Below are 21335 nucleotides of genomic sequence, written 5' to 3' on the forward strand. Positions count from 1 at the left end.
GCCAGGCTGGCACCCAAGGATGAACTCGATATGGAGTTCCTAGGATACATTGGATTTTTGGTGAATTTTTTTAGATTTTCTTTCAAGCAATATTCCTTCAGGGGTCAGTATTGTCCGTTTTCCAGACACATACTGCAATTTCATAGCACAGTCAAGTAATGTAATGTTACTTTCAGTTGTCATAAGAAAGCTACGGTACATGTCAAATGTGAATTGGGCCTCTGTCTCTTTAACATATCTGACTTTTTCTGAATCTACACCTTCAGGAAGTCATCACAACGTCACTATTAATCATTTAACACTGTTTTTTTCTTTCTTTTTTTTTTATTTTTTTACCAGGATTGCACTGAGAAGTAGTTTGTATAACAAACTCGGCACATGTGCAGCTCCACCAGGTGTTTGCTAATTGCTGCTGGCGAGTCTGATGGAGACTCCTGCAAACAGGAAAAGTATAAGTTGTGTTTCTGCACAAAAACAGGTTGTGTCTTCCGATAAAGTGTATTTAAACACCTCGTTTCAGTTAATTTTCTCATAAGCCCCCTCGGCCCTCCTCCTCCTCTTTTCATTTTACTCTTTCATCACACTGAGTACAGCTCAGATGTCACTTCAGTCTGTTTTGAAGTGCCTGCCAGTGCAGCCATAGATACACATGAAGAAAATAGGACTTTGAAAGCATTCAGTGTAAACAAAACAGCTTTTATTTTAGCCTCAACTTGAAATATTTTGCACCAGAATCATAAACGCTCAGATCGTAGCACTCTGACATGGCTTACAGCTGTCCTGCATGGTTTTGTGTCATAATGGAAGCCGGTTTATGTTCAGTTTTGGCTTCTGAGCTCCTTAGCGCTGCTCAGTTTTTACTTTCCTTACAGCTGACCTTGACCATAACCTATTATGTTGGTATTTGATGCTACCAGAATGCATGCTGCGTGACACTCAAACGTCAGCCGGACATCACATGGTTGGCGATATCAAATGTCTTTCCCTAGACTTTTCCAAGGTGTCTCTGCAGGGTCCTTCTTGCACGAACGCCGATTTGATAATCTGACTGTTATAGCAACTTGTTTTTCTGGTTTTAGTTTTGTTTTATAGCTCTAAAATCTAAATGCTAGATGTTGCTAACAGTTATTTCAGGGTTCGGTAAATTGAGTAGTGCAATTTAAAGGTATACAAATTAGGTCTTTTCTCAAAACCTCTAAAAACCTTAGTATTGTTTCTGCACCCATTTCTGTAGTGTAGTTACAGCTTGTGTAACTACACAGAAATGGATAAACTACCTTTGTTGTGATGCTTCTTTACAGCTGGATGTGGTATTTCAAGGAAAGTGGATGGACAAGAAGTAGGGTATTTTATTTTTTTTCCCAATAAGATTTTTAAGATCATGTGGTGGAAAACTAACAGAGAAGGGAGATTTTGCTGAAGGTTTTGAAGAATGTGACTAAGATCCAGTACTGACTTGTTTCTGCCAGGGATGTTAATGAAGAACAGAAAGAAGTTTCATCTACTGGAGGAACTACAGAGAGGTCAAACATTGCTGGGTTTTTTTGGAACTGGTGTTATATTTACTTGGGTTACACATATATAATCTGATAGGTCATTTTTTAAATGCAGTGTTTGACATTGAACACTTTTACTTTACAAAATGTAAATATATAGACAAATATATAGTTCACACCAAACATGTGAAAGTAGTTTTGGTGCAAACACAGCAAGATTATGTAAAATAAGGGTTTGGATAAAATTATTGCTTTAAAAACAAGTGGCTAAACTACAACCCTGCTGAAGACTGGATGTAACTATGTGTGAGATGCTGTTTGTCCTGTCGTACCATTGCAATGAGTTTTAATTAATTAATTAATAACTGCTTATTACAGAACACAGAGAGAACTTTGGTCATGATCCAAGCGAATCCCTTACTGAGAAGTATCCTCTTCAGTTTTTAATCTAATAAGGAATAAAATGTAATAGTTACACTACTGTAATTACATTTAATCAAATTTGATTAAAAATGTAATGAGTACATTGTAAATCCATTTTTGCAAAGTATCGTCCCTCTCTGATTCTGTTAAAAATGTGAACTATCTAACCAGAAAAGCTGGTCAGAGATGGTGCATGTTACTGTAGTATAGTGTCATTTATTGACTTCTTTCTTTCATTTTTATTAGAGTTCATTCTGTTAAAAAGAACGGAAAGTGTGGCCTTCTTATGGAGGCATCCTAACCAGATGACCAAATCATCTCATGTGACTCGGTGTAGATAACGTAACTCTAGAGAGCCATCTTTAGCACATTAAGGCTGCTGGCTGAAGCAACTTAAAATCAGCTGGTTTTTTTATTTGAAATGTATAGATTTTATTTTTATCTGCTAAATAATGCATTTTTTTTATTATTATAAAACGTAAGTAGTGGAAAGTTAATGTGTCTAATTAATAATACTTTTTGCCAGCCGTGATACCGGGCCATGGCCACCCTTTCAAGTCTTTATGGGCGCACCCCTGCTACATCACAGTAATAGAAAACCGAGAGGAAAACTGCTACTATTAATCTTTTCCCCGTTTTCTCCCATTTTGGTTTACAAAAAGGGCATTTGGGGGTTTAAAGCTAAGTTTTTCATCATCCTTCCCTAAATAGCTTTGACTTTTCACTGCATTGTTGACAACAGAAAGGATTTATCATAATTAATGGTTCCACTTAACAGCTAAGAGCGAAAGCAATTGCCATGCAAATGTATTTAAATGAAGCAAATGGACGGGATAAGTTGCTCCACCTTTCATAAAAATACACAGCTGTCTTTAAGTATATCGCTGATGTCACCCCTGTCTTCACGATGCCAAATTTTTTTGGTTACCGAACAACGCAGCAAAACGTTCGCCCTTCATATGAAAATGATGTTTTTCTGTAGCAGATTTCATGCCGCATTCAATGAGCTGGGACGGCATGGAGAGGTTAAAACGGAAAGTCTTCGTCCTTGTTCGGGTGACCCGAAACAACTTATACTGCAAGCACCGATGTTTGTAAGCGGGTGTGGATATAGAACTTGCTTCATGTTCGTTGACTTTGTCGATGTTACGTATGTAAAGTTAGATTTTCCTAAAGCCCTTGAACGTACCATTGGCAGAAACAGAAGGGAGGAAAGTCCAGCCAACCCGCGGACGGAGGCGTGGCGGCCCGGTTGGGAATATGAGCACCGGGAAGCTCCGAACTCTCTCCAAGACCCCGAGCTGACTTCAACTTTGTTTTCCTCGCAGAGCAGCTGGTAACCGACGATAATTTTTTTATCTCCTCTTCTGCCGCGACCAACTTCTGTTTATTATCGATAGCTTTCATTTCTTCTTCTTCTTCTTCTTCTTTTTCTTCTTCTTCTTTTAATTCTAAAAAAAATAAAATAAAATTTTAGAAAAGCCTTACAGTTTGAGGCACTGACAGAAAGCGGGGTGAGCACAAAGCAGCCAGGATGTCCCAGCAGGCAGTGAACGGGGTGCCGTGTCGGGGGAAGGTGCTGACCGTGGAGAACATGAACCCCAACGTGAAGCGGGTGGAGTACGCGGTCCGCGGCCCCATCGTCCAGCGGGCGGTGCAGATAGAGAAGGAGCTCCGAGAGGTAAACTGAAAACAGAGCCGAAGTGTCCGTCAGAAACAAATGAACTATAAAAGTTGATTTTATTTACATAATGCAGAGTGTGAGAGTTTATATGCTCAGGCTTTTCTACAACTGACTGCCTTTTGGCGAGCCTCTTACACATCTGTTGGGAATTCCTCTTTACATTTGAAGATGGTTTCCATCAACCAACTACTCACTAACAGCAATATAATATGCACTTTCAGTGCAGCGTTTTACAGAAATAATTATGTGTAAAAAAATCTTTTCTTCGGCTGCACAGACGAAGAAAAACAAAAGAGTAACGGAAAACACTGCAGCAGTGAAGAGACTTCTGAGTGATTCGATGTGCATTCTGATGTATTAGAGGTCTGTTTTTTGAGTGGCAAAAGGCTTATGCTTACTAATTGATCCAGTTTACAGCACTGGCGAGTTTTTAAAGCTGATACCAATTTCAACTTTTCTCCAAGCTTCAGGTTTGAATCAGTCACTGATTGGAGCTGCTCAAGGGAAAATTGGCGTATCTCATCTGTGGCTGATTGATTGGTGCATCTCCAACCTCAAGGCATTATAGATTCTGCTGTTTGTTAGCTGAAGCTAAGCAAACAGTGGCAATAATTATCTTCTTAAGAACTTTTAACCCTTACACATCTGTTATTTAATTATTTACCTGATTTTTTTTCAGTGTATATTTGCAACTCCTTATTTCTTCTCTCTGGGTTTGACTGGAATGATGGTGGTTGTGTGGGCCATAAGTACGAAAGGCAAAAAGTGCCACCTATCCAAGAAATTGTTATATAATTTTATAATTATACATATATATAGTAATATAATTTGTAAAATTCTATAATTATTTTTACAAGACATAAAAAAATAATTAAATAAATAATATTCCCACTTAATTGTTCAACTTGAAGTCAAGTTTTATATTCAAAGTGTAGTTTTCCAAATGTAAAATATATATAATTGTTTCTCTAACAGTAACTATCACAATAGACCAATCATCTTAACTGGAGCAGCACCATAAAGCTGTCAGATAAAGACCTAAGTAGTAACACTTTTCTTTGTAGTGTTCTGTTTCATTTACTTACAAAATCGTGGCACTTCCCACTCTACATAGTATGCCGGTGTGTGCGTGGTGTTGTTAACGAATGGGACTGACGTCAAACGTTTGTTTTGTTGTTTTGGTGGAAGTAAAAAAGACATATATAATCTGCATGAAACATATCAACCTGTTATTTATTTATTTTTTTTTACAACTTGCCTTGTTTTACTGCAGTTCCAAAGAAGACAAGTAAACATACCTGAAAGAGGAATTTAAAGTAAAACTGCAACAAAAATGGAGAAAAACATTAAAACGTACAAAAAGATTTAGTTGGCTGTCTTATGCCTTATGTGATGTCATCAGAGGCATGTCTGTGTGAAAACTTGCTTCATGTAGGTCTTCATCTTTATTTGCACCAAAAAAGCATAATAAACAGAAAAAAAACATGATCAGGCATCTTGTGGCAAAGTATATCTGGGTTGATCGATTTTACAGACGTTTGGCTTGCAGCTTTAAAAAAAAAAACAGCTTTTGAAAACAGTGGACAAGCATAACAAAACATAGTGTCTTCTGTTCCATATCTGATTAAAAAGTGAAAACTCATTCGTTTTTTTAGACAGTTTAGTTTTTGCCGACTTCCTCTGCGATTAGCGGCAGGCCTCCGTTATTTTTCCAAGTCCCAGCCTGTCGTGTTTTGCTTGTATTACATTCCAACAGGGGCGTTATTGATCTACTGAAGGAAAGGTAAGCAGGTCTTCTTTCTTGAGACATGTGATCAGCTGCAGTGGATAGCTCTGGCTGGCTTTGAGTGCATTTAGTTCTCCTTTTGTCTGACTTGCCTGCAGGATTCTGAGGACGTGTGTATTGAGTAGCTTTGTTACATAAGATGAGCATTCTCTGTCCTCTTTTGTGTCTTTTTGCTTACCCGCTCAGAAAAAAGAGCCTGCTGGGCCCCTCTGGGCTCCGGAGGCTCTAAACAAGCAGCTCTGATGAAAGTGTTGCGCTTCTCGGCTGTCCACTTGTTTTTCTACGCTCATAACTGGGACGGATCACGTCCTTGTGCAGCTGACAAAATAATTATCTCAGAAGCAAAGTGGCTTGTGTAAGATATCTTAAAAACCAAATTTAAGGTGTTTTTTTTTTTTTCCAGAGGGGTCGGAGGGTTTGTATTGCAGCAGTTGTCGAGTCATCTGCGGGTTTGCTTCCTGTCAGATCTGCTACTGGAACACTTTTACTGGTGGCTCAGCAGATTTAATGCATTTGTGCTTTTGTGCACGTGTGCTGCTGATGACTCTTATGAATCCTTACGCAGACATCTGGCATGACACTGCCTGTTCTGGTGAAACTAATTCAGGCTTGGATCTCAGCTTCAGGCAAGTCTGATGTTTTCTCTCACAATAGCTGGGCGTCATCTGAGCAGGAGCACAGGAAACGTTAACTTTTCTGGTGAACGTACAACTCCACGCACGTCTCTGTTTTCGTTTCTTTGAGTGACCTGATATCTAATTCTGCTTCGTTTCATTACCATCTTAGTGATTGCTTGGTCCTTGGAGAATTGTCCTTGGAATGAACAGAATTTTCCAGTTTGCATAAGAAAGTCCAGTTTCACTCTGCGAACTAGTTTTATGTCATTCCTTGGAAAAGTATTCAGAGCCCTTGGAGTTTTGCACATGTCGCCACACACGTTGCAAAGTTTTGGACTATTTGCAAAATGCAATTAAATTTAGCGTTTTGGTGGCAACATCATGGTGTGTGTGTGTATGTTTTTTTTTTTTTTTTTTTTTACAGGATGTTCTGGGAGGAAACCTGTTCAAGGTTGAGGTTTTACCTCTTTGCAGGACAATGATTATAAAAATGAAATGGCTCAGACCAAAGTGTAAAAGTTCAGACTGAAATCCTACTGAAGAGGCAAGGCTTGAAAACGGATGTCAACAAATGCTCTTGATTCAAGCTGACAGAGTTCTAGCTGTCTTGGAAAGATAAATAAATGGACAGTAGAAATTTCACCAGAATTAATTGTTTTTTAATTCATATGCACGACACACTTTTCATATATATATATATTTAGTTAAAAAAATGTACACTTCAAGCAATTCTGAAGAAATCCAAATAAAGTACACTGAGGTTTATGGTTGTAAAAGGACAAAATGTAAAAAAAAAAAAAAGAAAAGAAAGGGGGTTGTGAATACTTCTGCAGGGAAGAAAAAGGTTTCTGTTTGTGAGCTCTACTCTGTCCTCTGGGTCACTTGGTCTGGCGGTGCTGGTCAGGCCTGTGTAATGAGTGCCTGGTGCTGACTGAGCAGGAGAGCGCAGGAAGTAACTGGCTCGGAGAACAACCGGACACTTTGTTGATCGAGACTAAAAAGCAAACGAGGTGCAACCAGCTACTTGGATCTGATTTAATGTGAAGCTAACCTTGCCGTAATTAAAAACAAAAAAAAGATAAACGATTATTTGGTGAGGAAGATTCTCTGTGATCATAGAATCAAAAAGAACCAAGCAGTTCTTTTTTTTTTTAATCTTTGGATGACCTGGACATGAACTGACAACATTGCATGTATGTCAAGTCCTGTACTCTACACCAGGCTGGAGTTGGACTTGTGTAAAAATCCATGATGATCAAAGTTCTTCTGTCCGCCTGGCTGACTTCGAACGTTTCTGATTGACACTCTGACCTTTTTGGTCCGGTTGCCATAAAGCGTGCCGTCGTTTTGGCTGACGTCATCTGAGAAACGGCAGCAGCTGCAGCATGCCGGAACCAGCAAACAGACCCTGGGTTTGGGTGTGTCGTTTAAGTCAAGAGAGATGAAGAGAGCCGGTTTTGCTGATGAATAGAAGATGACCAGAGGAAGCGAAGAAAAGACAGAAGCCTGTCCTGTGATTAGATTAAGCCGGCATGTCTTGGTGAACATGCAACCCACCACGAACAGTGGGTGGACTGTGTTTCTGTAAGACCCAGCAGTCGTTTAACACACAACCAGACTGTAAAGGATAAGAGCGGGACGTTCTAATGGGGGAGCGACGGGTCGATGCAGGGTGAAAATAAGCGGCGCCTTCTATTTTGATTTGCAGTGCAATGCTAAAGTACGTCCTAAACTTTTTCTGATTACACTTTACACACTTCATTGTACATCATTAGCATTTTATTTGACACATAAACACAACGTAGTTCATAACTACGACAGGAAAGATATAAATGTTACTAATAAAAAGTGCGGTGAGCATTTGTCACGAGCTCTCCTGAGTCAGTATTTTGTAGAACCTCCTTTCATTAAATTACAGTTGCAAAACTTTTGGTCTATGTCTCTACCAGCTTTTTACATGCAGATACTAAAAAAACTCATTCTTTGAAAAACTTCCTGAGTCCAGATTGGACGAAGAGCACCTGCAAAGTCTGTTTTTTAAATCCTGGCGTAAATTCCCAGTTAGATTAAGATGTGAACTTTAACTGGGCCATTTTACCACATGGACATGCTTTGATCTAATCCATGCTGTCGTAACCTTGGCTCGTTTAGGGCTGAAGTCCTGTTGGAAGGTTAGACAAACTGCTTTACAGCTTGCTAGCTTTGTGTTAGCATGTCGCATGAAGCTTCAATAAAATGCAATAAGGTTTCTGTGGTAAAAGAAAGAAAAAGTTCTAATGGTGTTGAAACTTTTCCAAGCCACAAAGTCATAACAAGTACAAACAAGAATACAGTACAAGTTTCTACAGATTTGAATTTTGCATCAACAAAGCTCGGCCTCATTCATTTGACTCTTACGCTTTCTGTTTTTGTTGTTGCAGGGAGTGAAGAAACCCTTCACAGAGGTCATCAAGGCGAACATAGGCGATGCCCATGCTATGGGGCAGAGACCAATCACATTTTTCAGACAGGTTAGACTCACTGGCTGGATTCATCCCCTGACTGTTTGCTGTGTTTGCACTTTTGCTGATAACGTGGAGCGCTCATTGATGGACACAAAAAAATAAAATAAAATTTGTCGCAAAGCCTGTAGCTAAACCACATATCCTCATCTCTCTCTCAGGTGTTGGCTCTTTGTTCTTACCCAGAACTTTTGGAGGACAACAAGTTTCCAGAGGACGCCAAGCAGAGAGCTCGGCGTATTCTCGACGCCTGCGGGGGTCACAGTATAGGTCAGAACAACTCCCCGCTAACCCCTTTGCTCCGTCCAATCAGTCTCATCTTGGAGCTGCTCTGTACCGTCACAGTCAGTCTCTGTGTGTTTAACAGTGTCGGCTTATCTGTGCAGACCTTTCAAAGTTCACTGTCGTGTCCTGCAGGGGCCTACAGCGCCAGCCAGGGAATCGAGTGCATTCGGCAGGATGTGGCACATTACATCGAGAGGCGAGACGGCGGCATCTCCTCCAACCCCGACAACATCTACCTCTCCACCGGGGCCAGCGATGCTATTGTGGTATCTGTCACGACTTCTGACACCTCCTCCTTCGCAGACTGGCGACATGCTGCAGAGCTGACTTAATAGACGCATTGTTCCTTTAATCCTGCGAAAGCGACACGCGTTTCACAGACCTGGCCTACATTGAACGCCTGTCAATTATATACTTACTGAGCTGTACTTTGTACATCTCTGGCTTTAATCCGCACACAGACCTTTATCACCCTCACTTTTATGCAACCATTTCACACAGCTGAGTAACTTTAAGATATAATCTAGCGCAAAGAGATAACAACCAGCCCATGCAGTATTAAACACTGGCATATCTGGCACAGAGGTGTCAGTTTTTAAATGATTTCACTGACTCAAATACCCCTAGGATGGTATGCAGGGTGTAAACATGTCCTTAAAACGTCTTAAATTCATGTTTACATTGACCTTAATTACGTTAATCACTATTCAATCTAGTATGTTCTACATAGTCTTTTCTCTCACAGGACTTTTCTGTCAGGCAAAAGTTTGAGTCTCGTGCCTCATTGTGTTCTGTTGATGCTGCCGATAACTAGCTAATAGGCTCTTGTTAGCTAGCTAACTTTCTGGTGACTATCATGGATAAATGCAAATTTATTTGCAGTTGACTGGCTGGTGTTTGTTTATTACACTGGGTCACTTCTGTAGCCGACCCGTACGAAGCCAGGTGAATTTTGTGCAAAGAAAAAAAAAAAAAAGCAACTTTTAAGCTAGCCGCTATGGGGGCTGTACAGAGCAGTGCAGTGTGAAAAGCGCAAAGCCACTGCCAAGAACTACACACAGACCCCAGAAATGTCATAAAATATTATATTTTTGATCATAATGCAACAGGATTCCCCAAGCGTTTCTCTATATTTATAGTTTATTGGTCTTAAATTTTATTCAAAGTGGCATTAAACAGTCTTGAAAAGTCTTAAATTAGCCTTGCTGAAACTTGCAGATATTTTGGTATAGCCGTACTGAAACTCTTCTCTACATTTTGATTAGAGAGAATTTTTGGTGTGGGCCATAAGGCTCACCACCCAGGGTAGCACGAACAGTGGGGGCGCCACTGGCAAAAACCTTGATAATATAAAACGCAGTTTGAAATGTATAAAGGCTTCATTGTATTTGTGAAATCTTTGGAAAATTGTTTTGGTTTTGAACAGCCGTAGATTGATAAGCATCTCAAACACAACATATATTAACGAGTCAGCATTTAGCCTGACTCCAGGTTCCTTCATAAATGATCTGCTTGTGGTATCCAAAATCAAGCCGGTAAAACACCTCTCCAAATCTCAGACCATTCTGAAGCTGCTGGTGTGCGGCGAGGGTCGAGACCGCACCGGGGTGATGATCTCCATCCCTCAGTACCCGCTGTACTCGGCTGCCCTGGCGGACCTGGCCGCCGTGCAGATCAACTACTATCTGGACGAGGACAACTGTTGGAGTCTGAACGTGGCAGAGCTCAAGAGAGCGCTAAATGAAGCCAAGCAGCACTGCAAGCCTCGCGTGCTCTGCATCATCAACCCCGGAAACCCCACAGGTACAGAACCCTGCACATTCACTGGCAGAAAACTTTGATTTGTATATAATTATTTTGTGAAGAAAAAAAATGCATCTACAGCTTCTATAGGTTAAGATTCTTTTCAATTTTTCTGGCAAGAAAAATATTCCAAACATCTTAATTCACTCTTCTACTGTCTTTACTCTAAACGTAATGTTTTGCTTTTTATTGTAGGTCAAGTCCAGAGCAGACAGTGTATTGAGGATGTGATCCGATTTACTAAAGAGGAGCATCTCTTCCTCATGGCCGATGAGGTAAAAACAAAAGGTTTAAATCATCTAAAAGCACAAACAAACAAAGTTTTAAATGACCTGGACTGTTAGGTGGAAAATCAAAGAGCTCAGCATCGATTTAGAGGAAAGAAATGTATTTTCTGCCTATGCATAGGCCCCATTCGCGCATCTGTATGAATTTATTTCCGCTTCATTCAATTCCTGTGTAAACAGTTTGTTCTGAAACCATTTTCCTCTGGCAGGTTTACCAGGATAACGTTTACGCCGAGGGCTGCAAGTTTCACTCCTTCAAGAAGGTTCTGTTTGAGATGGGACCGGAGTATTCCAGCACCGTGGAGATGGCCTCCTTCCACTCCACCTCTAAGTGCTACATGGGAGAGTAAGCGACTATATTTAAGGATTATTATACGTAGGAATTCTCTAGTTTTTCTGCCTTTATAGTCAGGATCCGTACAGATGCTTGAAATCCTTGAAAACGCCTGGTGTTTTCAAGGTTTTGGAAGGTGATTCATTTCTGTATATACTCCTTGAAAGTGTTTAATACTCAAGCTGCACAGCTTTGTAATAAAATGCAATCTAATATTTTAATAAACACCTAAATTTATTTGGTTATCAGCTGTTAGCTGCAGCTGAAACCGGAGATTTTCACACACCTCGTAAAAAAGATTTTTTTCCTCAGACTAAACGTTTCTTGTTTCAGGTTGTTTTTATTTTCTAAATGCCAGAAAACTTAGCGAGAATATTTTTTATTTGACATTTGAATAGTTACTATTCGTATTGCCTCAATGACGTATTGATTTGTGTAATTGAAATAAAGGTTGGCTTGTATATTCTACGTTAAACCTTATTAAAATTGGGTGATTTTTTTTATTTGCATTTTCCTTTCAGACCAGTCTGGTGTATAATGTCTGTGTGACAGAGAGATATTTCAAAACATAAAGTCTTTTTATATTTTTGTTTTCCTCGTCCCTGCTGTAGAGCACTATCTCCAATATTGCTGTGGTTGGTGCATCCTCTGTTGTTCTGGTTGTTAAAAGTTTTCCTCTACAGGTGGTGGAGTTATTTCTCCACGCAGACGTGTATCGTTTAGTCATCCTCGTGTTTGTCTTCTCTCTGTTTGCCTTCGTGAGGTGTGGGTTCCGTGGCGGCTACATGGAGGTGATCAACATGGACCCGGAGGTGAAGGCCCAGCTCACCAAGCTGGTGTCGGTGCGCCTGTGCCCCCCCGTCCCCGGACAGGCCCTCCTGGACCTGGTGGTGAACCCCCCGCAGCCCGATGAACCGTCCTACACTTCGTTTATGAAGGTGACCAAAAAAAAAACCCTCTCCTAAACACACGGTGCACTTCCCGGATGCAGCAGTAAACATTTCAGCAAACACATTTCACTTGTGTAAATACGCACAAGGACCGACGGGTATAATCTGCACACACAAAGCTTGCATTGAGTGAGCTGAAGGCTTCACAAGGCAGTAATCAGCTTCTCTGTGCGGGAGTTTTGCTCCTTGCCGTTGGTTTCAAACGGCAGCCTGAGCTTTGCAAAGTGGATTATATGCAGCACATTATATAATGTACAGTGTACTAATGATGTTAACCTGTTTCTGCTGAACTCACACAGGCGGAGGGGTTGTTCGCAGTGAGAGGAAGTCATTCATAATGTGGTCATTACTGAGTTCACTGGTAACGTGACTCTGAGACTGGAGGGATTTTTTATGCTAGCGTTGAAATCCTGCATATTTCAGCAATTTTCCATGTAGGAAACAGTATATTTATGACTCTGCATTTAAAAGCCTCTATACTTCTCTGCTTCCTCTTACAGTAAAGCAAGAAAAGCAAGAATCAAACACATTTTGCACATTTCAGCTGGGCTTGTGAGCTGTTGTCGAATCATTGGGGACAGTCGTGCGATATTTTCTGTAGACGCATGACTGCTGCAGGAAGAGTTAAAGTTAAACCAAGCCTAGTTTTTATTGTGACCACTGTGGAAGAGCTATTCATACTTTTACAGAGAGAAATGTTTGAATTTTGTTGCTCTTTGATATTGAGAATCATTAACACAGAATGTGTTTTGCTGCCAGATTGTTTGAACTTTCATTGCTCTTCAGTGGCTGAATCACAGGTCATCTTTAAACTTTACAATGTGACCAGGTGATGTGAACCAGCAAAACCAAAGAATTGTAAGGATTTGAGTCACTGACATAAAATAAATAGTGATATCCAAGTGGTTTGATTGTAGGATTCTGTAATCTGCTCCTTCAGAGGAGATAATGTAGCTCACATTGCTGGTAGCAATCATTTTGATTTTTATAGAAATAGATTACAGTTACATATTTGACCACTTTAACCTCGGATTACTTCAACTTAAGGTAAACAGAACAACTAAAGGGTTTGCCAATTGCTACAAAAGGTTACAGTGTAGGTGTAAGGTGAAAACATATTTCTAACTAGCAAAGTTATATAACTTAAGGGCCAACAGTCACCAGCGTTCACTCAGTGGGGGAATGATGCCACCAAGTGACCTAATTAAAGTATCATGGCCAGACAGTCAGTCAGCTATTTTCTGTTAAAAAGAAAAAAAAACAACTTTGTTTTTGTTCCTTGTTGAATGACAGAAGGCCAACTTACATTTTTCACAGTGGCAGACATGTTTAAATATTTTCAGTACATTTTCTTAAGGTACAGTTACTCTATCCACTGTATGTCTGGTGATGGTAGCGATAGACCAACACAAGCAAAATTATGAGGTTGAATCTGGATTTAAAAATGTGGAAAAAATAAAAATCTGAAAATTGTGGCGTGCATTTCTATTCAGCCTCTGATCCATTCCACCTGCACATAAACCTTTGGCCAGTTCAACATCTCTAGCCTGTCCAGTTTTGGCAGAGGGAGTCTGCAAACTTCTCTTTTTAAGTTTTGCCAGAAATGGTCAATTTGCCACACAGTGCATGAGTCTGAAATGGGAAGGATTGTTTTTATTTTCAGGGATCAAGCAGAGAGATTTAAAATATTTTTTTTTATGTTAGAATGGCTCAGTGGATTAATTACCATACATTGATAGCACAAAGCAAACATAGCAAAGCGTTGTTTTGATGGAAAAACTCAAAGATCTCCCAACAAACGACTCTGATCCAGAGTTTCAGCCTCGCTCTTTACAGGATCCATTACAGCCAGTAAGATGCCAGCTCAGAATAGTTATTGTGGCAAAAGATGGATTCAGTTCGGTTTCGGGTCATCGGTTAACTCCTACTCATTCTTCCCGGTTGCTTCCCTTCCAGGAGCGGACAGCAGTGCTGGCCGCACTGGCAGAGAAGGCCAGGCTGACAGAGGAGATCTTCAACACGGTACCGGGGATCACCTGCAATCCGGTGCAGGGCGCCATGTACACCTTCCCCCGCATCACTCTCCCACCAAAAGCCATCGACAAAGCCAAGGTCTGCTCTCACATTCCCCTGGTTGACTGGTGATTCAGCGCCAACACGTTAGCAGTCATGCATGCGTTTGCTTACCTGCAGGCGGAAGGCAAAGTCCCGGACATGTTTTACTGTATGAAGCTGCTGGAGGAGGAGGGAATCTGCTTGGTACCGGGAAGTGGCTTCGGTCAGAAAGATGGAACTTTCCACTTCAGGTTTGTGTCGCTCATCATGTTAATATTACAAACTTATTCATACAGCTTGAACTTTTCCCTCCCCATTTCGTCTCGTTACAACCACAAACTTCAGTGCATTTCATGGTTTGTTTTTGTTTATTTTACGTCATAGCTCAGCATAAATTAGAGCATAATTACAAAGTGGAAGAGAAGTTTTGTTTATGAATAAATTACGAAAAAATGTGCTGCACATTTGCATTGAGGTTGTTGTTCAGCTTGAAAGCAAACCTCCCTCATCATCGCAATCCTTTTCATGGTTTCCCCAACAAGTTTTTGATTATTCTATTAACATATTTCTTCTATGACGTTTCACCAAGGAGATGTTTTTTTTTTTTCCTTCCTCCAAGATAACAGAGTTGTTGGATTTTAGTTGGCATCAGTAAAGGAGCTGAATACAAATGCTTAAAACCTCAGATTATCTGTAAGAACTTTTAGAAAAACACGGCATAATTGTGCTTCCACTTCATAAGGAGCGATTTTGAGTTGGTCTCTGAAGTTTTGCCTTAATGTGACAAAACCCTGAGATGCTCTGAGCACTTTCAACAGCGCAGCCATAAAACTTCAGCAGTATTTCAGTTTGCCGACGAGCATCATAAACACATTCCTTCAACATTTGTACCATTTGTTTTTCTTTCCTCTCCTCCATCCAGGATGACCATCTTGCCTCCTACCGAGAAGCTGAAGGTGGTGCTGCAGAAGATCCGCGACTTCCACTTGCGATTTACGAACGAGTTTTCCTAACTCCCATCCTTTCCGCTGCTGTTCATGAACGAACGCATCAAGTGCCAGTATCTCAAGTGCCTTTGAGTGAAAGAGGCAGCAGCTCCACAGTACCCGGCCAGAACCTCAAACCTTTGACGTTTTGTTAAACAGATGTTCTTATGAACACCTTATGAAGATGTTTTAAGCATCTGTACATGAAGCACTTTTTAGCACCACACAGCCAAGATTATGATCATTTTTGATCTTTGAGCCACAGTTACAGAAGCGTCTCCTTCCCCCTCCCCTGGAAAATGTATTGATGCTTAATGATTATGTCTTAATTTAATATGTTAGGTGAATACAGGATTAATATTAAGCTCCGTAATTGAGATCAAGGTACAGTCTGACAGTGTTTAAGCTAGTTTCAAGATGTAGCCATTTGTGATGTTTAAAACTGTGATTTTTAAAATGATTCTTTCCTGAGATGTATGCACGTCCAGTCTCTTCATTTAAAAAAAAACAAAACAAAACAAAAACCTCTTGTTTCGATTCATCACCACAAGGAGTCTCGTCTGAGTGTTGGTGCAGAAAGCCACCATCATTTTCAGCTTTATTTAAAAACAGTCAGTGCTTACATGCTTTCAGAAACAGAGGCCGAACCTCTTGGAATGAACAGAAACTAAAAAAAGGATGATTGAACCGCATCAAATAAAGTCAGTAACACCGATTAGAAACTGCCGTTTTCCCTTTGGCCTCCCAGACTCCTCCAGACCCCCAACAGACAACAACCCCGCCGCCATTTAGAGTTCTCAGCTCCTTCGTGGAGAGAGTCTCAAAGTTCGTCTCTCTTTAGGAGCTTTGTGGCGTGCTGCTCTACAAACTTACCGAGAGCCTCTGCTGTTCTGTCTCCGCCTTCAAATTTAACAGGGCTCTGCTTGCTGCCGCTAGGGGCAAAGTATATCGTGGGGAAGCCTTCCACTCTGTAGATGTCGTTCGGCACGTCGTTGGCGGTGGCGTCCATCTTGGCGATCACCAGGTTCTTCTCGGATTTGTACTTTTTGCCGAGCGCCACGTAGTCGGGCTCCAGCTTCTTACAGTGGCCGCACCAGGGAGCGTAAAACTCGATCAGGACGTCCTTTTGGGTATCCATGACGATTTCGTCGAAAGTCTTTCCCACCACGACCTTAACTGGTCCCTTGTTGTTCTTTGGCACTGGTTGGGATTTGATGATGGGTTGCAGCTTTCCTACGACAAAAGTGAAGACATACTGAAAAATTTAGCAAGCTTTCAAAACAAAAACTTATTTTAGAAGTGATGAACCGTGAAACAAAGACCCACCTTTCTTAAAAGCAACGACAAATTCTCTCAGCACCTCCGAGTCAAACTCCTCCGGCTCCATGGCGAATTTCTTTCCATCGTCCGCCAAAATCCCAACGTTCACTTCCTCGCCGCTCTCGCTCAGGCCCAGGCTCTTCAGCTCCTCGGCGTAATCTTCCTCATCTGCGATGGCGAACGCGTACTCTGGAAAGTCTTTGGCGACATCCAGCACCTTGGACCTCCAGAACTGTGTGGCTGAAAGCGAAAGAGACGAGGTGAAAAGCTCGACAAAGCAGAGACGGTTGTTCACAGGCGGTGTGCAGCTGTCTGATCGGCTCCTAGATTAAATGGGAAGCCGCAGAAACATCGTAGCTCAGAATGCAAACAAAATGATCCAACAGAGTAAACTAAGAGGAGCTTTAATGGGAAATTATATTAACTTTTCACCTCAGGGGAAAAAAAAAAAAGTAAAATGTCACTACAACCACAACATTCACCAACAAAAATGTCAAGCATGACATGCATTTATTCAGTTCTCTACTCTTAAAACCCCTAAATAAAACATGGTAAGTGTAAACTTTTTAACCAAGGGTTTTGCAGTCTTTACTTTTTTTGCCTTCAGTCCAGCAAAATAAGGCTCACTTAGAGCTGGAAATTGAAGAGCTGACTTTTTTTCTTTTTAAAGGTTTTTAAATAAACTTGTGAAAGAGGACACATATTTTGTAGGGTGGTTATATTTGTGAAAATGTTGGCAAGTTGTACAACTAATGACATGTAGCAAAAGGTGCTTCAACAAAGTATTCACTCAAAAAACCTCAATACATATGCATGTTTTTTTTGTTTTTTTTTAAAACAGGCATTTCCCCTTGCATTTTACTACTAGGAAACATTTTTTGATCTACCGTATAAAATGGCTTTGAAACCAACTGAAGGTGTGGTTGCAGAATATCAAAATGTGATGTAAACAGTGCATACTTGGCTGAGAATGTCATCTCCGACTCACCTATCCTGTAGTCGAAGCTGAAGTCGACTCCGTAATAAACGACCACCAGGGGTCTCTTTGCGTAGCGCTTGGCATCGTTGCTGGGTTTTCTGTGTCCCACCAGTGGAATGGAATGTTTCTTGAAGAACTCCTGGACTTCAGACACCGACTCCTGCACATTTCAGACACAGCAAGTTCAAGCCAGATAGTTTTTTTTGTTTGTTTTTTTTTGCAAGGATTGCTCGTCCTACTGCCACAAAACTGAACTGCATCATTTCATATTCTAATTAAGCTTCACCTTCAAATTAAACTTGAAATAGAAAGAGAACTGAAAGACAACCTCACCTTGACTGTAAGCTTGTTGGAGGCTGGCTCATACTTTGAGTTGAACTTTTCAGGCTGAATAATGACAATTTGACCAGCAGACGCTTTCAGCAGTTTGGCCACTTCGGAGCTGAAGGAGTGACGGAAGGTGAAGTCCTCCCTCAGAGCGTTACCTGGCAGACAGGAAACGGACTGAATAATAAGAAATATTGGAGCCAATAATGCCACTGGTGTCCTGGAGTAGCATTTTCTGCCGCAATAGTCTACAAAACAGACATTAAAGTAAAAAAAAAAAAAAAAACTTACAGGCTTCAAAGTAGATCTCATAGGCTGCATCCTGTTCGCTGGAGAAAATGCCAACAATGACTGCGTCGTCGCCATCTTTGATGAGCTCCTGCACTTGCTTTGCTGCCTGTATCTGCTTAGAAGGGGGTCCTGCCTGCTCACTCATGAAGTCGACGATGCCTGAAGGTAAAAAGTAAAGCATTGTCTTGTTACAGGAACAATGAAAACGCAGAGCGTCCTGTTAATTTGGTGTAGTGATGGTTTGGTCTGTAAAACGCGTACCGTACTTCTCCCTGGGTCCGTTGTACTCAAACGCTTTGCCCTTCCTGAAGATCTTCAGCGTTGGGTAGCCGGTGACCCCAAAGCGCGAGGCGAGCTCCGTCTCCACGTTGGCGTCTACCTTGGCCAGAGGGATGGGAGGGGAACGCTGACTCAGCTCCTTCGCAGCCTTCTCGTACTCCGGAGCCAGACGCTTGCAGTGCCCACACCTGCGGAAAACAAACCGGTTTGTTTGATTTTAATCACTGAACCAAGAAAGGACAGAGTCTAAATTGTTACAATACTCCGCATTTGAGGAGCGACTCACCATGGAGCGTAGAACTCCACCAGGATGATGTCCGCGTTATTGACTGTTTCGTCAAAGTTGTCCTTGGTCAGGACCAGCGTGGCTTCAGGAGGCGGCTCCCAGCCCGGCTGAGACACCTCGATCACCCGCGCCACGATGGCTGCAGAGACACAGTCAACCCAGTTATTGATGCTCCTTTAGAAAACGTACATAGAGCTGCTCCTGAATTCCCACCCTTCTCGTTCCTCTCTCCGTCGTAGTCGATGGGCTCTCCGTTTTTCAGGATCTTGATGGTGGGATATCCCGACACGTCGAAGCGGCTCGCCACCGCGTCTGCTTTCGTGGCGTCCACTTTGGCCACAGGAATCGGGGGGTCGTTCTCCTTCAGAGTCTGAGCGATCTTCTCATACTCTGGGGCGAACTGCTTACAGTGGCCACACCTGACAACATAAACAAGACAGGAACGCATCAAGAAAAAGGACAGATTTTGTTGCAGTTTCTTGCAATACATCTTACAGTTTCATCTTAAAAAGTTGCAGCCCCTTCAACTTTCTTTTTTGGGCCATTGCAACCACAAACCATCTATTTTAGTGGCATTTATCGCCATAAATCAGCAAAAGCTAGAGAAAAAAAATTAAGCAGAAGGAAAATGATGCACTAGTTTTCACCTCCCAACAGGACAACTACAGTTAGAGCAAGCTTGAAATAGTGTCAGAATGGCCCCGTCAAAGTCCAGAACATTGGGCAACAATTTCTCTATTGGTATGCAAAGTTGGAAGAGAGACGCTAAAATAAGCAAGCGTACCATGGTGCATAAAACTCGACCAGAACCGTGTCTTTTCCCTCGATAAAGGTGTCAAAGTTGCTGTTGGTGAGAACCAGGACTCCGTTCTCTTCTTTCACCACCGTGTCATCCTCGTCGTTGTCATCCTCCTCTTCCTCATCATCACTGTCTTCATCAACTGCCACCGCTCTGTTTTCTTCTGAGTCTTAGCAGAAATGTTCCAAGATTTAGAAATCGAAGCAGATTAAAAATAAACAAACATTTGGACATACTGGTAGTTTTGAAAACAAGAGGGGGGGGGGGGGGGGACACACCGAGAACATGCAATTGCATACATGTAAATTCAGATTTTATAGAGTTCTGCAGCCTTGTTGGCATTCCAGCCAATGCTAACTAGCAGGCTAATTATGTTCAGTTACTTAGCTAGCTAGGATAAATGACAATACTGACCGGAAACAGGTGTTAGCTGCGCTAATGACGCGCTTGTTTGGTCATTTCGATTGAAACAATACCGCGACACGCCAGACTCACCTTCTTCACACCTGCAGACAGTCGCAAAGTGTGCAACGCCGAGGAGCACAATTAGCAGCAGAGCAACCTTCTTCATTGTCCCTGCGGTCCACCCGGGAGCTGTAGCCCTTTAATTAACTGAGCTAATACCGCTGATGAATGTCATCAAAAAGGTGCCTGTCGCACAGACCAGCTGCCCGGATCAATACTGATGGCTTAATGCTGTGCAAACCTTCGGTTTGTGGTTTCATACAAACTCTCACTTCTGAAAGCACCACCGTCTCCTCCTTCTGTAACTTGTCTGACTTGCCACGCTCTGATTGGCTCTGACCCACCTGGCGTCCTCCAATCACGAATCGCCACTGAATTTCTCACTTTGAAACGTTGAAGGTTGCCATTGGATACTCGTGTTGCTCTTTTTCTTCATTTTGAGTTCAAGGCACCGCTATTATTTTATTCTTGGCACACGAGGAGCCAATTAGTCAGCAACTTGTCATTAGTTCTGAAGTTATATCTACAAAATCTAAAAATCCTGCATGAAAACCAAATAACACCTAACACAGGACTAGTGATATGTCACTTTTCAGCTATAATGTATGCTGATTTTCATCTAAGTTATTGAGAACCAAAAATCTTCTGAAATATTTTCTATTTCTAGATTTAAAAACACAACTTGAACACATTTACTTAATATCCAGGTTGAAATTGATAACAAACAGGTTATCCAACAACCCTATCAACTTGTTAGCACTCTAAAAAAGAAGTGAAACTACTTTATATTGAAATTTTTAGCAGTTGAACTCAAGACATGCCAACCTTTTTACATTTTATGTTACAATCTCCAACTACAATGTGTTCTACTGTGATTATATGTCATACGGCAACAGAAAGTAGCGCAGAAGAGTAGAAAAAAAACCCAATGATGCATGGCTCTAAATTTACTTACATAAGAAATGCACAGAGAAATCCCAAGTCAATAATTTGTAAAATTACATTTTACAGCATCTACAGCTGCAAGCCTTTTGTTGAATGCCTACCAGCTTTGCTCATCTAAAAACTAAAACTTTTTCTGAAGGCAAATGGTTGTATTGGTTTACATTTAGGTGTCAAACTTTTCAACATTTTTAGTGACCCAAAAACCACAGTAGTGCTGTATGGAGTTAGATTTGTTTCACAATTATTCAATCAAAAAAAAAATTACACTCAACCAAAAAAAAGAGATTCAATCAAAAAAAAAAATCTTCTCAAACAAAAAAAAAAGTCATAAAAACTATTTAATCATAAAAATATTTTTAAACATTTTTAAAGTTTTTTTGATTGAATCTCTTTTTTTTGGTTTAGTGTATTTTTTTTTTTTTTTTTTGATTGAATCT

At 41.1% G+C, this 21335-nt stretch overlaps 2 protein-coding genes across 3 annotated transcripts; one reads left to right on the forward strand and one right to left on the reverse strand.

Moving 5' to 3' along the window:
• The first annotated feature begins 3163 nt into the window (after positions 1–3163).
• Positions 3164–15678, forward strand: si:ch211-217a12.1 (alanine aminotransferase 2-like). 2 transcript variants are annotated; one of them, XM_008438586.2, is made up of 12 exons: positions 3164–3255; positions 3397–3600; positions 8427–8516; positions 8669–8777; positions 8925–9058; positions 10352–10595; positions 10791–10870; positions 11092–11228; positions 11980–12154; positions 14123–14278; positions 14360–14472; positions 15144–15678. In XM_008438586.2, the coding sequence occupies exons 2-12, from the start codon at positions 3454–3456 to the stop codon at positions 15232–15234; spliced, it is 1476 nt and encodes a 491-aa protein (XP_008436808.1). In that variant the 5' UTR covers positions 3164–3255; positions 3397–3453; the 3' UTR covers positions 15235–15678. The 2 variants fall into 2 exon arrangements, with proteins under 2 accessions (XP_008436808.1, XP_017157428.1); XM_017301939.1 differs by lacking the exon at positions 3164–3255 and having other exon boundaries at positions 3262–3600.
• A 90-nt stretch (positions 15679–15768) lies between these two features.
• On the reverse strand, positions 15769–20283 carry pdia4 (protein disulfide isomerase family A, member 4). The gene is made up of 10 exons (XM_008438583.2): positions 19984–20283; positions 19474–19657; positions 18903–19108; positions 18690–18828; positions 18386–18591; positions 18125–18283; positions 17840–17991; positions 17516–17666; positions 16534–16767; positions 15769–16440 (listed from the first exon to the last, which is right to left on the reverse strand). The coding sequence occupies exons 1-10, from the start codon at positions 20057–20059 to the stop codon at positions 16028–16030; spliced, it is 1920 nt and encodes a 639-aa protein (XP_008436805.1). The 5' UTR covers positions 20060–20283; the 3' UTR covers positions 15769–16027.
• Between the last annotated feature and the right edge of the window lie 1052 nt (positions 20284–21335).

This window comes from Poecilia reticulata, linkage group LG20 (assembly GCF_000633615.1).
Source record: "Poecilia reticulata strain Guanapo linkage group LG20, Guppy_female_1.0+MT, whole genome shotgun sequence".
In the NCBI taxonomy this organism is placed as follows: domain Eukaryota; kingdom Metazoa; phylum Chordata; class Actinopteri; order Cyprinodontiformes; family Poeciliidae; genus Poecilia; species Poecilia reticulata.